Below are 16,783 nucleotides of genomic sequence, written 5' to 3'. Positions count from 1 at the left end.
AACGGGCCTCTGGGGAGGGAGGGGTTAACCCGGGCTAGGCGCAGAGGAGGAAAGCGCGTGGTGACGCCCGGGAGGCGGGCTCTCGGCGAGGCCTCTCGAAAACACCAGGCCGCTCCGGGTAAACAACGTGTTAAGGGGGTGGGCCCAGGGGCAGCCACGTGCCGGGGCGAGAGGCTACTGGCTCTCCCGGAGTTGTTTGTGAGCCGCCATTGGCAACGTCGGGGCGCCGCGACGAGCCGATTGGCCGGGATTCGGAGACCCGTCAGGGCCAGGGTGGGGTGTAGGCGGCTGCTGCGGCGCTGGGCCCACCTGGGCCGAACGGAGCGCCAGCGCTACCCGGGCGGGGACCGGAGCCCGAGCCCGAGGCGCGGCCGCCGCCGCCGCCATGCGCTGGGTCCGCGCGCTGCTGAAGAATGCGTCCCTGGCAGGGGCGCCCAAGTACATCGAGCACTTCAGCAAGTTCTCCCCGTCCCCGCTCTCCATGAAGCAGTTTCTGGACTTCGGTACAAGTGGGCGGGAGGCGGCTGGCAGCGAGGGCCCGCGGGGGGTGGAGGTGGAGTGAAGGAGTCCTGGCCATGAAGGATTAACGAGGAGAGTAAGGGAGGCCGAGTGACAGGGAAGGTTTGCTTGCAGGGGTCCAGACAGGAAAGGGTTAACGGGGAGGAAGGGGCCGGCCGCCGGGCTTGAAAGGGTTAAGGGCACCGTTACTGAAGAGACTGAACTGTTAGCAGGAAGGGGGGGGGGCACTGAGAAAGAAGGGTCCAAGATGTCTTCCCGGGCTTTGTGAGGGGTCTTGGAGAGGAAGGGGCAGTGAGGCGGTGACGTTGGAGCAGGAGGGTGTAACCAGGCACTAAAGGGTTACTGGGGGTTGTCCTGGCGACTCTAAAAGTGAAGGTCAGAGAGGAGATGAGGGGGATGCTGGTGGGGGTAACAAGGCAGCACTGGGAGGCGCAGCCATCTGGAAGGAGACCTGCGCGGGGGTGGGCGCGGAGGGGTCGTTTGGGGGAGGGGGCTCTCTCAGATGAGTCAACAGGAGTGAGGCCCTGGCCGGTCCACCTCTGCGCACTGAAGGAGCTGGCTCCCAGCTGTCCTAGAGGGCAAGGACACTTGCAGATCACATCTGCTGTGGCCTGGCCGCCTTACCCCAGCTGGGCAGGGGTCCGGGGCACCATGAGATGGAGCCAGGTAGCTTGTACCTACCCATCCTTGGCTGCCCCCCTGGGATCCTGGGCCAGGGTCGCCTACCATCAGTGTTCTGGGGGTGGCAGGGCTGTGCCAACGTCGGGACTGAAACAGGCATTGTGTGGACCCTGTCTGTTCACACATGGTGCCAGCTGGAGATCAGGGGGGGTTGCCCGGGTCTCTCAAGAGTTGAGGAGACAGAGCCTGGCTTAGGTTACAGCTGTGTCACTGGTGGGACGGGGCGGGGAGGTGGCAGCCATGATACAGGGCATCTGTTCCCCAAGACTTGTCCGCCTACCCCCTCCCTGTTTGAGCTCCGCCCATGTAGGAAAGCCTCCTGAGCCCACTCCCAGCCCCCAGCATCTGTCCAGTCCAGACTGGACCCCAGTTAACAGAACTGTCACAGGAGGGAGGGGCTCACAGTAGAGTTTGGTCCCCCACTTGGAGTTCAGTGAGGGAAACAGACCTTCAGAAGGATGGTGACATGCACTGGATGACAGTTAAAAGCGGAACCTGGACTTAGAACCCAGGTTTCCTGACTCTAGGCCATGGCCTCATTCAGTCCTCTACTCCCTCTTCATTTTCAAGCCAGACCAAGGATCAAAGTATTTGGGCCCCGGTTCTCAGGCCCTGTCTACCTCACAGGTGGGCGGGCATTAACATAGGGCAGCTCTACAGTGGGCATAAAGACCAGCTGGGCCAGAGATGACACTGGGACCCTGCAGCTGCGGTGGTCCGAGCATAGCTCCCCTCAGCCAGAGGGAGCTCATCCCAAGGTAGGGATGGATTTCCCAGGCCCTTCTGCCCACCTGGATCAACCCCCCCGAAGTGAGTATCTACTAGGAGGGAAAGAAAGAGAAGTGAATAACTTGGGCTGGAGGCAGCTCCCTGTGGGCCCAGGGTGGCCCTTTTCCCTGTGGTTGAAGGCAAGCAGGGTTCAGCTGGGGGTGAGGAGAGGATGCAACCTCTCTAAGGGTTAGGCTGGGTGGTGTGGTGGTCAGTGCAGGGGGCGGGGTCAGGAAAGACTCCTTGTCCCATGCCTCCATCTCTTCTCTTCTGAACCCTCAAGGAAATAAAGGATGTAGTGACCTGACCCCGCCCCCACCCCCAAGATGTCCTCTGGCTCCAGTGCTTTGTAACTCTGTGAGCTCACCCTTCCCTCTCCCACCAGGGTCCAGCAATGCCTGTGAGAAAACCTCATTCACCTTCCTCAGGCAGGAGTTGCCCGTGCGCCTGGCCAACATCATGAAAGAAATCAACCTGCTTCCCGACCGGGTGCTGAGCACACCCTCGGTGCAGCTGGTACAGAGCTGGTGAGACCCCTGAATAGGTCCCCGCACCTCCCACCGCATTGTCAGATGCCCCCTGCTCCCAGGAACCTTGAGGGAGGCGGGGAAAGAGGAGAGGCACAGGGACTCCGAGAGGTAGGGGGGTTCCTGCGGTCAAGTGGGAATGTTAGGCCAGAGCAGGGACTCAGATCAAGCTCGTGGCCTCCATGTCTAGGGGACACAGCCCTATACTCACCACCCTCCGTTCTCTGGAAACACAGGATCCACCTAGGAAATCATCATTTTCACAGCCCCAAACCCAAATCAGGCTAATGTCGGCATTTGCCACCAGCCCTGGTCCTGAAAATCTGGCACCTGTTGGGTAGTATTTACCTGAGGCAACTTTGTGGGAAGCAGACACCGGAAGAAGCTAACCTTCAAATTATATAATCCAAACACGTCAGCGTGTTTTGGATGCTGGAAAACACTGGAATAGATGCAAGGATGGCTCAGTACCAACTCCAGAGAGCTTTGGATGGGCAAAGACCAAAGGTTTATTGCACAGAGCAGCAGTAGCAGAGAGAAATCCTCAGTGAAGTTTACTCAGAAACTCTGTCCAGGGATAAGTACCTGAATGCCATTAGCCAGAGGCCAGTCACATGGAGAAGGAGCAAGAATTTGCTGTGTAACTGGGTATGTAAATGCGTCATCATGGCTGATCTTCAGTGGCGTGTGTGCAGAAATCTTGCCCTTGCTTCTGGCGGTGGCAGGTGTGGTGTGACTGTGGTTTCCTTTCGGATTCGCGGCATCCGCACCTACTTCGAGCCCAGTGCCGTGTTAGGTTAAACAGGCAGCAGCGGCCCTCAGGGAGCCTGTGATCGCACGGGGGGAGTAGAAGAGGGCAAGCTAAGAGCTACACAGTGGCAGGAGCAGGAAGCCGCTGAAAAGTTAGCTCTATTTAAATTAAAAGCGAAGTATTATTTTAAAATAACATTGATTGGGTTTTTGCCCCTCGTTGCGGAAGTATGACATGTTCACGTTGACACCTGGAGAACACAGAAAAGTAGATAAAAGGGAATGCCAACCACTACCCTCCACCCCTTAACCACACACTGTTAAGGTTTTGTAAGTGCCCTTTATTGGTGCCCTTCCAGCTTTTTTCTATGCATGAATATGCATATGCGTGACTTACTCTAATTAAATGAGGAGAAGGTAAGGAAGGACCAGGTACATGATGTGTGCACAGTGAATTTCAGTTGAATCAGAAAGTTGTGGGGCAGTTGAAATGGACGCAGAGAGGAGGTGACGTGTCACTTGGCCTTACAGGGTGCCTAACTGAACCCTGACCTAGAAGGGAGGGAAGGGCATTCCAGGCCAAAGGAACTGCTTGTGCAAAGGTGCAGAGGCCGGAGAGGGCCCGGCTGGGGCATCTGAGCGCTCACTTTGTGGATACAGTGCTGTTACTGCAAGCGGTGAAGGTGGACGGGGGGACAGAGGGCAGAGCCTGATTTGCATGTGGCCCAACAAGGTCACCCCTCGCTGGGCCCTGTCCCTTAGAGGTCCAAGACCTCTGAGCCAACTGGCATTTCCTGCCATCGGGCAGTGTGGAAGGCATGGGGAGGGACGGAAGGTACCATCTGTTCTCCCCAGCCCTCCTCCGGCTGAGTCACCTGGCTGCCTCTCCAGCTGGTCCCTGACTCCGGGCCCCTCCCTGGACACCGTGTTCCTAGAAGAGTCAGGGGATGTGGGGAGGGAGGGCAGGGAGCTGCTGAACTGCCCGCGATGCCCCCGAGGCCCCCAGAGTCCCTTCCTGAAACGCGGTTACACGTGTCGGGGGGCTTGGCCTGACGTTTTTCTTCCCTCAGAGCTGGGAAGTAATGTCCAGCAGCAGCAGGAGGGAGTGAAGTTAGACAAAAGGGAAGACTTCCCAGTGCATGACTCACTTAGAGGGGAGCAGGCCAAGGTATTGCTAGAGTGTGCTGACACACTGAAGAGACGGCCTGCTGAGACTGTTCCCAGAGAATGGGCATCAGCTGCAGCAAGAGAGACTGTGGTCTGAGGGAAGGAAGGACTCTCTGAGGCGGCTGCCTGTGAGAGAGGGCAGACCTCCCTATCTGGGGGAACCCCCTTGCCAGCTTGGATGATGGAGGCGGTGGAGGTGGGTAGAGTTTGCAGGAGAGGAGGGGGACGACCTATCAGAGAGCCTGGCAAGAGGCCCGCTAGCCTCAGAGTCTGATGAGTGAGGAGCAAAACCTCCCCTTTGGAAATGGACAAGCCCTGAGCACCTGCTCTCTGGAGGAGCAGAGGTAATAGTTAATCTGTGGCAACAGCTAATGGAGTTTCTATTCAGCTGGGGAAAGGTTCCAGGCAGGAATCACTGTGGGCAAGTGGAGAATTCCTGGCTCTAAACAAACCTGATGTATTATTTCAACCGGACAGACTTGGTGTTGTGGGAACCTGTTTTGGAAGTGACTGGAAGGTAGAGGAAAGCCCTGGGTGGTGGCGCCGGCATGCCTGACTCTGAGGCTTGGCTTTGCTGCTTGCTAGACACTTAATGTTTGGTCAACCACGTGGCCCCTCTGAGCCTCGGCTTCCTCATCTGTAAAATGGGGATCCGTTCTGTTGCTAAGGGTCAGATGCCACTGCTGGATGTGAAAGTACACGGAACTCTCTAAGCGTGAGTGATGTCTGCGAGCTTCTGGCAACAGCACCTCCGGGACAAAGACGATGTGCTGTGGCAGAGGTTCTCTTCACAGCGTAGTAATAATAATGATGACGATGACAGAAGCAGACATGCCTGGAGCCGTTCTAAGCGTGTCCACGTATTAACTCATTTAACTTCAAAACAGCCTGATGAAGTAGGCCTTGTTCTTATCCCCATTTTGTAGACGAGGAAACTGAGGTTCAGAGAGAGTAAGAAACTTGTCTGAGCTCATTCAGGTAATAACTGGCAGAGCCAGGATCCCAGCCCAGGCTGTGTGATCTGGAGGCTGCGTTCCTGAAGGGAAAGGAGAGAACCGCGTTCTGGGACAGTGACCAGGAGTCAGAGATTTCTAAGCTCGCAGAGCAAGTCAGTGGGAAAGTAGATGTTCTTTACAGAGAGGGTTTGATGGCTAGTATTGTGGGGGCACAGAGGGGTAACCTTGCCTCCTCTCAGGAGAGAAAGACAGCCTGAGGAAGGGCGTGGAGTCGGTGGGGATGTACTTCGAGAAAAGGGAGGGTTGAGTGATGACTGCAGAGTAGAATCAAACGACAGCGAGTCCCTCCTGTCACCAGTAGAGCCTTGGCAGGGCTGCAGGGAAGGGGGTGGCAGGGGGTATCACCAGCACCTTCTATGAACTTCTCTTGCGTCAGCAAGTATGTAGACCCCAAACCCAGTCCTTGCCCTTGAAAAGAATGACCACCTCACAGGTTCCGGGCGCCCAGGGCCAAACCCTGCCATTGAATCCCTCAGCCACCACTTAGGTAATCAGAATGGAGACCGGGCACCAGCATCGTCTCCTCTAATCCGCGCCTGCTGCTACGAAGCCCACTTCACACACGGGAACCTGAGTGGCACCGCCAGCAATGGGACCCAGGTCGGCCTGGCTCAGGGCTGTGCCCATCACCCCTCCACAAGCAGCTTCCAGATAGATGGAGGACACGTCTGCCCCCTCTCCCCTCCTCGCAGGGCCTTTGCCTTGTTCACACCCCTGGTCCCCAGCGTCTGTGGACACTAGTACGTGGTGCACACACACCCGCAGGCGCCCAGACTCACACATGCTTACCACTCCTCTGCCCCCACGCAAGGCTGCACACGCCTCCTCCCCAGCTGCCGGGCACTCATTCCGACACCCACGCTCACACGGTCACACACGCGCGCACACACACACGCTCACACTCACACACGCGCACCCACACACACAAGCGCACACGCACACACATGCTCACACCCACGCTCACACACGCGTGCGCTCACACACCCACGCTCACACAGACGCGCGCGCGCACTCACACGCGCACCCACACACACACACACACGCTGTCTCGCTCCCTCCTCTCTCCGTTTTCCACTCCCAGCTCCTAAATCCAGGGCTCTGGAATGGCTGGAAAGCCCCAGAGGCACGGTTTGGGGCTTCCACATTACCTCGGTGGAGGGGAGGGGAAGGAAGCTCTAGATCTCACCCAGGAAGTCCTGGGCGGCCTTGTTTACTGTTGGGGTCGGCAGGCCAGGCCTTCCCTAGGGCGTCACATTGGCCCCAGTGCCTGCTCTGCCAGGCCCAGGGCAGGCTGCACATCTGTCATTGCACCACTGGTCCAGACCAGTGTCCAAGCCCAGCTCTTTCTCTGGCCCTCGGGGGTGGGCAGCCCAGGAGCCAGCGTCACTCCTTCCCCAGCGTCTTTCCCTGTTTAGGACCAAGATCTGGCCCAGGGCTGAGGTCTGGTCTGCCAGGCCCTTGGGGGGCTTCAGGCCAGAGTCAAGGTTCCCCTGGGAGAATCTTTGTCATCCTCTCCTCTTCCTTCCAAGAGTACACTCAGGACCACTGCCCTGAAGGAATGGCCCTGCGAGGGGGGCAGGCAGGGATTCTAAACCCTGCTTCACAGTCAGGAGACGGAGGCCCGAGGCTGCCGCTCTCCCCAGAGCCCTGCCCGCAGGCGCTGCTCGTTGCCAGTCCATCCTGGTGCCCTTTGTTCTACTTCACTGGCCACGTGACAGCGCCCTATGGTTCATTAGGCAGCCCCAGAGGGGCGGGGCCCGCAGCGAGAGCGCTCACCCTACCCTCGCCCCCGCTCCTGGCCAAGCTGGTCAGGGGCCCCTAGCTCTCTCTGCTTACCCCAGGGTCTTGGGAAGGGGTTCCAGGGCCCCCACCCCTCAGCTGGTCTCCTCGCTCTCCTCTCTCTGCCTGTCCCCACCATTGCATACTCGCAGGTTCTCCTCCCAAATCCCCTCTCCCTCTAAGAATCCCATGAGCCTGACGCTTTCTTCTGGGTGTGGTCAAGGAATGAGGGATAACACAGGCCTGTGAGAGAGGATCCCAGCTCTGCATGTTAACTTCCTCATCTGTAAAATGGGTCTAGCGGTAGCACCCCCACAATACACAGGGTCACTGTGGAGGTCAAAGTAGGGGAACACAGAGCAGAGCCCTGGCACAAGGCCGGCGCCAGTAGATGCTGGGCCGCCTTCACCATCAGCATCGCTGTTGGGACCGGTGTAGACAGTGAGCACTTGACCGTGTGGTGTAGACTTGGCATCAGACAGACCTGGGTTGGAATCCCAGCGCGAATGCTTACTGTGTGGCCTGGGGCATATTACCTGCCCTCTCTGAGCTGGTTTCCTTGTCTGCAAAAGGGGGGAAATACCACATGCTCATGAAGGCTGCTGGGAGATGAGAGACCTTGTGTAGACTCTGAGCTCTAACAGTCACTGGGTAAGTGTCGTCTGTTCTTATTCTCCAGGGAGCCTGCGGTGAGGCCGAAGGAGGGCCGCTCTGTCTGCTGGGGCTGCGGGGGTACTGAGGGGGAGCTGATCTCCTCTGCTGTCGGCTCCGCCTACCAGTGACTACGCCACCTCTTGCCAGGCGTCGTGCCGGGCCCTGGGTGGGGAGGGCAGGCAGGCGCAGCAGGGCGAGCACGGCCCCATTCCTGCCATCAGTGGCCGTCCAGAGCGTGACAGATTCAGACATGGTGTGATTCCGAGTCTTTGCCCAGTACAACCAGGAGAAGTGTGTCGTGTGCCGCCTGGGGACCCAGAGGGTGCACTCAGCTGTTGACAGTGTCTGAACCACTGTTCGAAACAAGAGCAAACGTTTAGAGAGTGCTCACTGTTTGCTGGGCACCGTGTTAATTATCACATTTAATTCTCACCAGAAAGCAGTGACAGCAGTAGGTCCAAAACCCTTCCTTTTCTGATGAGGAAACTCAGGCCCAGAGAGGTTCCATGACTTACCCAGAGCCACGCAGCTCAAAGTGGAAAAACCCAGCCAGGAACTCGGCAGAGCCAGCTTCAAAGCTAGCCCTTTTACCCTCTTCTCTACTGGTTTAAGCAGCAGAGGGGAGAGTAGCAGCTAGTGGGTGGAGGGGGCAGGGCACTCCAGGCAGAGGGAACCGCAGGCCCCACGGGCTGAGCACCTCGAGCAGCCAGCACTGTACAGTGGCAGGTGCGCTGGAGGCCGGTCTTCACTATACTACCTCCCAGCTGTGGAGCTGCTTCAGGCCTCAGTTGAGGAGACTGTGAAATGGGGCTAATTACTGCCGTTCTTACCTGTCAGGGTCAAAGCACTGTGTACCTGGGAATGCTTCCGACTGTGGTGGGGGCCTCTTCTAGAGACACTGTTAGGCCCCGGGGGCCCTCCCCCCCCCCCCCCCCCCCCGCCTTGGCCCCCGGGGGCCCCCCCCCCCCCCCCGCCCCGGTCAGAGCTCTCGGTGGCCCCTCCTTCCTGCCGGCTGGAAGTGTTTCTGCCGGAGAGAGGCTCAGCTCTCCGCCTTCCCCAGGAGAATGGGCTGTCGCGGGCTGAGGCGTTAGCAGGGAAGCAGTGGCGTCCTGCCTCGCAGTAGGGGCGGGGGGGACAGTGGCTCCAGGTTGGCACCATCTGGGCAGCCCGGGTCGCTTCAGGCTCTCCGTGGGCCCCAGCCCTACCCAGTGTCAGAGCTGGGCATGCCCACCCCACCCCGAGTCCTTCCCACCCACCATTTACAATCCAGTTCCCTAGGAGCCTGCACAGCTCCTGGTGCCTGGAGTCGGGAGTATAAGGCTGTCATCTTCCTCCCGGAACCCCTGCTCTGGGAGCGCTCTGGGCCTCCCTGAACCCCTGCTCTGGGAGAGCTCTGGGCTGGCCACTCTGCCCCCGTGCCCGTGGGATGCAGAAACAACCCTGCGGGACAAACACTAAGATCTGCTTCCACGACGGGCCCTGGGGAGCTAAGTGCCTCGCCCCAGCCTGCCCTCACTGCTGGTCTCGGGCAAGGCCCCTCTCCGGTCTGGGCCTCAGTCTCCTAATCCGGGAGACCTGTGGGTGGGGTGGTCACCTCAGTCACCCTTTGAGGACTGGTATTCTAGGATGTCAAGCAGAGGCGCTCTAGGTACCAACAAATTAGAGACTTTCTTGCATAACTCGCGGTGTCGTTGGGGAGACTCACGTACGGAGGGAGCAGAGTGAGAGAACCCACGCGGCCCAGCTCTGGGCGGCGCCCACTGGAGGCGCAGGACAGAAGCAGGGTCAGCAGAATCGGGTGTGCCGGGGCCCGGCCTGGGGCTGAGGCGTCCCCCGCCCCCTCCCGCACACAGGTATGTCCAGAGTCTCCTGGACATCATGGAGTTCCTGGACAAGGACCCTGAGGACCATCGGACCCTGAGCCAGTGAGTGAGGCCTCGGCTGGGGGCGGGAGGGCAGGTGTGGGCCACGGCCCCGGGGGCAGAAATGCCAGCGGGATGAAGGAAATGCCCCCACCCTCAGGGTTGTCCAGTCTGAGGGGGCAGACAGCCCCCGATCCTTGGTGTGCCCTGAGTCTGATGGGGGGACCCAGGCCCCGCCCCTGTGGAGCTCCCAGGCCGTCAGGCAGGCGGTGGGAGATTTGGGGTGGGCTTCCGGAGGAGTGGGCTGGGGAGAGTCGAGTGGGTGAAGGCACCATGGAGAGAAGCGGGGTGCTTCTGAGGGTGTCCCAGGGCTGGGGCAGGGTGAGGGCCAACGTGTACCCCCATCGCAGGTTCACCGACGCCCTGGTCACCATCCGGAACCGCCACAATGACGTGGTGCCCACCATGGCGCAGGGCGTGCTGGAGTACAAGGACGCCTACGGCGACGACCCCGTCTCCAACCAGAACATCCAGTACTTCCTGGACCGCTTCTACCTCAGCCGCATCTCCATCCGCATGCTGATCAACCAGCACAGTGAGCGGGCGCGGGGCCGGTCGCTGTTCGCATGTTTACAGAAGGCAAAACCGCGTCGCCTCTTTACGCGGCGTTCGTAAAATTTTCTTTACGTTAGGACACAGGTGGTTGTCTGGTGTTTCTTACTCCAGGAGTATTAACTATGATTGTTGAGAAATCGTAGCCAGTCATTAATTACAGAAGAAGGTAAAAATTATTTTTAAATGTATAGCAAAAGAGAAGACTAAATATAACGTAGAATGTATGGGGAGGAAACTTCTGAGAAGACTTGCTTCAGGCCTACAAAGGTCCAAGACTGGCCTGGGCCAGGGCTGGAGGGGTCAGGGGTCAGGGGAGAGAGGGTGGGGGGGGTGCGGCATCAGGGTCAGAAGTGTCAGAAGTAGAGGTGGAGCACTGGAGAACGGGGGGAGGGGGGGAGGGAGCGCTGGGGTTGTGTGGCCCCGCTAACCGCGCCCGCCCTCCCCGCCCGCAGCCTTGATCTTTGACGGCAGCACCAACCCAGCCCACCCCAAACACATCGGCAGCATCGACCCCAACTGCAGCGTCTCTGAGGTGGTGAAAGGTGAGCTGTCCCCACCGTGCCTGGCCCACAGAGGAGCCCCAGTGATCCCCCAGTCTTACCTGGCCAGACAGTGACCCATTCCCCAGTGGGTGGGGGCCACGTCCCCATGGGTTCAGTGTTGGTGCCAAGAGGACTGCCTGCTGGGGAGAGGTCACCCCATTCCCTGATGACCCCGCTCTTCTCTCAGATGCCTACGACATGGCCAAGCTCCTGTGTGACAAGTATTACATGGCCTCACCTGACCTGGAGATCCAGGAGATCAATGGTGAGGGAGCGAGGCTGTGTGTCTGCCTGTCTGTCTGTCTAAGCGCTGGGCACATGGGAGAGGAAAGTGAGGTGGGACTCAGGAAATGAACTGTTACCTGGATGAGGGAGAAGCAGAGCTATTATTGTATTATTATTATTAATTTATCTGGTAAATATTTTATTAAGCAGTAAACACAACAGGCAAGGTCCCCGTTCCCACGGAGCTTCCATTCTCGGTACTGGGGAGGTTGGGGAATGGGACCTTTAACCAATGAACAAATAACAAACAAGATAACTTCAGGTCATGATAAGTGACAGGAAGGAAACACAATGGGGTAACGTGACAGTGATGGATAGGAGCAGTGTATTAGGTGGGATGTGAGTTTGGCTGTCTTCCCAAAATCCAAAAACTGGTTTAATTTGAGAGAGAGGTTTCCCTCTCCCCAGCCCCTGGGGTAGAATGGTTAAAGCTGGCTACCCACCCTCACGTCTCAGTTCCAGCCTGGAGAAGGGGAAAGAGGATGGAGAAGGCAGGGCCTAAGAGCTGAACACAGCACTTTCCTAAGTCTCCCAGCTGCAAGGGAGGCTGGGAATTTAGTCTCTAGCTGGGTAGTCACGTGCTAGTCAAAACTTCAGGGGAGGGAGGCATCTGTTACTAAAAGAAGAAAGGGAATAACGGATACAAGAGGATGGCTACAAGGGTCCTACTTTGGATGGGGTAGTCAAGGACCAGAAGGAACAGTGTGGTGGGGTTAGGAGATTAAAGGGGTGATGGGTGGGAGAGAGGCTAGGCATGCAGGGCCAGTGGACCACAGACAGGAGCTGGGATTTTGAGAACAGCAGAAAAGCCACCGGAGGTTTGAAGCACGGTGATGACAGGATCTGAGTAACATTCTAAAGATACTTAGAGGGGCCTTCCCTGGCGGCACAATGGTTAAGACTCCGTGCTTCCAATGCAGGGGGCCCAGGTTCGATCCCTGGTCAGGGAACTAGATCCCACATGCATGTCGCAACTAAGGAGCCTATGAGCCGCAACTAAAGAGCCCACCTGCCAAAACGAAGACCCAGTGCAACCAAATAAATATGAAAGAAAAAAAAAAGATATTTAGAGGTTGGAGGAGGCAGGAGAGGACACAGGAAGACCAGTTAGGAGGTCATTGCAGATTCAGGCAAGGGGAAGGGAAGGCAGCAGAGAGGAAAAGAAGGGGGTGAACTGGATAAATACCTTGGAGGTGGAGGGGTGAGGAGGATCAGGGCCTCTACCCTCCCCTCCACCCACCTGCTCCTCAGCCACCCTGGCCTGTGGGCCAGAAACCTGAGGTGTTCATGCCTCTGTGCCTGGAAGTCGCACTGCCCACATCCTAGTCTTTCCTTAAGACCTGGATCAAGTCCACCTCCTCTGAAAAGCCTTCCCGGACTTCCCAGGAAGAGTTAGGCACCGCCTGCCCCAGGTGTGCCTCTGAATTGCACTGTTTGCATTACTTGGCGGAAACCAAAGGGCAGAGACAGGCCGCTTTACTTCAGGATCCCTGGGGTCAAGCCCAGGGCCTAGCACACAGCTCTGGGTACAACACCTAATGTGAAAGTCAGTTGTGCGTTTCTCTGTCTAGACTTGAATTTCTGAGAGGGTAGGATTGAATTTTATTCAACTTTATGTCTCCACTGCTCAGCACAGGGCCCGAGTTTCCTTCCTTCATTGATCCACTGCACATTTATTGAGCTGCTGCTACATGCAAAGCTCTGTGCCAGGCACCAGGAAGAGACACTCGGTCTATAAAACCAAGAAAACTCTCCAGGATAGAGTGATTCTTGGGAAGTAGGATGCTGGTGTCAAAATCACCTGGGCAGCCCCCTCCCCTCTCCTCTGGGTGAAGAGGCTCTACAGGGGATTCTGGTATCAAGGTGAACGCTAGTGGGCTACATTTAGGATAGACAGATGTTATTTGGGTGGATGAATGATGGATAGATGGGTAGATAAACAGTGGATGAATGGGAGGATGGATCTGTACTTTGAATGAATGGATAGATGGGAAAGATGTTTGAACAGATACATAGATCGAGGGACAATTGGATGGTTGGATGGACATCGAATGGGTAGATAGAGGAACGAATAGATATTGAATGGATATGACTATGAATGGATGGATAATGGATGGCTGGACGGACAGACAGACACTGTACAGTGGATGGATATTATACAGAGAGAGAGATGGATGAATGGACACTGAATGAATGGCTAGACGGATGAACGAATGAGCAGATGGATGGACGATGGAGGGACAGTGGTTGGTGGTTGAGTGCTGGGTGCTGGATGCTGGTGAATGAATGCTGAATGCTGACCTCCTGACAATTTCCTGATCTGTGGTTTGGACTTCCCTGGCAGCATCCAACTCCAAACAGCCAATTCACATGGTCTATGTCCCCTCCCACCTCTACCACATGCTTTTTGAACTCTTCAAGGTGAGGAGGCTGGGGGATGGTCCTTTGTGGGGGGTGGGAGTGGTGGGGTCTAGGTTGCTCTCACTGTGTCTTACCCCTTTTCCACCACAGAATGCCATGCGAGCGACTGTGGAAAGCCATGAATCCAGCCTCACTCTCCCACCTCTCAAGGTCATGGTGGCCTTGGGCGAGGAAGATCTTTCCATCAAAGTATGTGACCCTTGACTTTGGGGACCAGAGAGCAGTGGTGTGGAGACTTCCCTCCTGCCAGGAGATGGGCTGAGGGAAGCCCCTGGGGGTGAGGAAGATCTGAGAAGGTCGGGTGGGGTGTGGAGAGAACTGAGGTCTGGAGACCCTGACATGTCCCACATCCCCCAGATGAGTGACCGAGGTGGGGGTGTTCCCTTGAGGAAGATTGAGCGCCTCTTCAGCTACATGTACTCCACGGCCCCCACGCCTCAGCCTGGCACCGGGGGAACCCCACTGGTGAGACGGCTTCTCTCTGGCTCCCCCCACTGGCCTCCTGAAGGATGCCTGTTGGCCTTCGGGTCTCTTATCAAATTGTCACTCTTGCCTATCTCTCGCTTCCCTACCTCCCATGGTCCCTCCGTCCTTGTGTGGCTGTGTGTGAGTCTGAGTCTGGGCCTCCCTGCTCTTCCTGTCTCTCCCAGCCTGTACCTACCTACCTATCTGTGGGTGTCTTCTGTCTGTCACTGTTGCTCAACTCTCCCTTCCCCTCTCTCTCTCCACAAGTAACTACCTCTCTCTTGGAGTTGTTCAGCTTACCAACACCTCCCTGTCCGTTCCCAGCAGAGTAGGCAGAGCTGGGTGTGGGAAATTGAGACAGAGAGGTGTCCCGTGACCTGCCCAGACCCCTGGCTACCAGTCCCGAGCCCCTCTCCCTGCCCTGCTTACTGCTCCCCACCCGCCCCATGCTCCACAGCCTTCCTCCCTCTGCCAGACTGATTTCCTTTATCCCACGGTCCCCACCTTGCCTCAGAGCTGTCCCTTTCTCATGTCCCCTCCCCACCCCAGTTCTGGGAGTCCCCGTGCACGACCCCAGCTTGGCCCTCCTCACTCAGCACATCGGGTCCCTGCAGTTCCAGGAAGCCCAGGGCCAGTGTCTCCTCACGCTCCCTTCTCACCCCCTTGCAGGCTGGCTTCGGGTATGGGCTCCCTATTTCCCGCCTGTATGCCAAGTACTTCCAGGGGGACCTGCAGCTCTTCTCCATGGAGGGCTTTGGGACCGACGCTGTCATCTATCTCAAGGTGAGTGCCCCTGCCTGCAGAGTCTGGCTGGGGGAGTTTGCCGATAGGTCGGGCCTGTTATTAGGTTTCTTTTCCATCCCTCCAACCTTTTCCTGATTCCAAACTGAGAATCAGAGCGAAGCTGTAGTTCCCAGCCACCAGGCACTCCTAAGTTGGCAGGCAATTTCAGGGAGTCTGTGGTTTGCATGAGTAAGACCCTGTTCTGGGAACCCTTGACTTGCTAGACTCAGAAGGAAATGGGGTGGGGGGGGCGCTTCCCTGGTGGCACAGTGGTTGAGAGTCCGCCTGCCGATGCAGGGGACACGGGTTCATGCCCCGGTCCGGGAAGATCCCACATGCCGCGGAGCGGCTGGGCCCGTGAGCCGTGGCCGCTGAGCCTGCACGTCCGGAGCCTGTGCTCCGCAACGGGAGAGGCCACAACAGTGAGAGGCCCGCGTACTGCAAAAAAAAAAAAAAAAGAAGGAAAGGGGGGACCACAGAGAACTCCTGATTCAGCTCAGGGGGAGACTGAGGCCCAGAGCTGGTGACCTTGTCCAGGGTCACAGAGCCTAGCCTCCTTCCTATCCCTCCCTGACCTTTAAGTGAACAGCCTTCTTGAATGGGCAGGAGCGAGCCACGGAAGGGACAGACCCTTTCATGGGTCTTTCCGGGTTAGTCATCTCAGCCCATGTCTGGCACTTGGCTGGGCTAACATGTGGGCCACAGTCAGCGGCCACCAGAGTGTACCGGGGCAAGGCTGGTGTGCCGAGGAGGGGGCAAGGCGCAGGGAAGCAGGAGAGGCTGACCCTGATGCCGTCCAGGCCCTGTCCACGGACTCGGTGGAACGCCTGCCCGTCTACAACAAGTCAGCCTGGCGCCACTACCAGACCATCCAGGAGGCCGGCGATTGGTGTGTGCCCAGCACGGAGCCCAAGAACACGTCCACGTACCGTGTCAGCTAGAGGCCGCCCCACTCATCTGCGCCCAGGAGGATGGACTGCTGTCTCTGCATCCGGCCACCATGGTGACCCTCCCTGTCCCCACCCCAGGTTGGGGGAGGCTCTCCCTGATGACCAGCTTCTTGTCTCTGTGGAAATCACTGCGGTGACCGGTCTGCGGTGGCCCCTAAGTGCCAATCTCTGTCCCTGTGGAGACTCCTAGGGGATCTCCCTGGGTCCAGTCTCTGTGGGCAATGCCTGAGGATTGGGGGATGCCTCCACCCTGATAGGGTGTCCCAGAGATACATTTCCATGGCATTCTTTCTCTCTGAGCCCAGAGCTGCCACTTCTCTGCTGGGGGTCCTAGGTCCCCCTCACTGCCTTCCACAGCCCTGGCCTTCCAAGTGGACACCCCTGCTTGCCTTATTCCCTTGGCCCGTGCCGGTACCCTGGCCCTGGTCTGGTGTCAGTGTTAGGAAGGGGCCAGGTACCCGCCACATCTGGCATAGTGGGAGGGGACCCTTGGTTGGGGACCTGGTCCTACAGTCTCTTCCTCCACTGAGTTTAAGGTCAAAGTTAGGGGGGAGGGGTTTCTCACCTGGGGCTCACCCCTAAAGCCGAGGAGCCTGGGAGGACCCAGAGCTTGGCCGTCCAGCCAAGCTGCTTGAAGCCTGCAGGTAGCCCCAGCGATGTTTCTGCCGCCGCCCGAGCCCTTCCCCTGCATGTCCTCACATGCGTCCACCTGCCTGCCACACACGGTCCCCCACCGAGCTCCAGACCCCAGTTCCCACTGTGCCCGCGTGTGCTTGGGGTGGCTTTCTCCCTAGAACGTTGTGTGTACATAGCTAGTTTTATAGCCCTTTCCCTTAGCACACAGGGGGTTAAAGTTGTGTGCTCCTCCCAGTGGCTGTGATGGTGACAGTGACATCCACAGTAAAGAGGAGATCGAATGAGACTGCAGCCCTGCTGCTTTCCTGGGGGAGGGAGATCCTCACGTATAAACGCATACAGACTGCAGCCCCTGTGACCAAC

The 16,783-nt window shown here is 57.8% G+C and overlaps 1 protein-coding gene across 5 annotated transcripts; it reads left to right on the top strand.

Moving 5' to 3' along the window:
• Positions 1–180: 180 nt before the first annotated feature.
• On the top strand, positions 181–16,706 carry PDK2 (pyruvate dehydrogenase kinase 2). Of its 5 annotated transcripts, XM_027094761.1 has the most exons (12): positions 398–503; positions 1,828–1,958; positions 2,354–2,495; positions 9,715–9,786; positions 10,134–10,318; positions 10,791–10,880; positions 11,068–11,145; positions 13,510–13,586; positions 13,677–13,775; positions 13,944–14,051; positions 14,721–14,834; positions 15,635–16,706. In XM_027094761.1, the coding sequence occupies exons 3-12, from the start codon at positions 2,428–2,430 to the stop codon at positions 15,773–15,775; spliced, it is 1,032 nt and encodes a 343-aa protein (XP_026950562.1). In that variant the 5' UTR covers positions 398–503; positions 1,828–1,958; positions 2,354–2,427; the 3' UTR covers positions 15,776–16,706. The 5 variants fall into 5 exon arrangements, with proteins under 5 accessions (XP_026950560.1, XP_026950562.1, XP_026950564.1 ...); XM_027094759.1 differs by lacking the exon at positions 1,828–1,958 and having other exon boundaries at positions 181–503; XM_027094762.1 differs by lacking the exons at positions 398–503; positions 1,828–1,958 and adding an exon at positions 3,071–3,143 and having other exon boundaries at positions 2,385–2,495.
• The last annotated feature ends 77 nt before the right edge of the window (positions 16,707–16,783 follow it).

Source organism: Aethalodelphis obliquidens, unplaced genomic scaffold (assembly GCF_003676395.1).
Source record: "Aethalodelphis obliquidens isolate GAN/ISIS:26980383/991018 unplaced genomic scaffold, ASM367639v1 scaffold89, whole genome shotgun sequence".
Taxonomy (NCBI): domain Eukaryota; kingdom Metazoa; phylum Chordata; class Mammalia; order Artiodactyla; family Delphinidae; genus Aethalodelphis; species Aethalodelphis obliquidens.
Note: the sequence above shows the minus strand (reverse complement) of the source record. Positions and strands in the feature narration are given on the sequence as shown.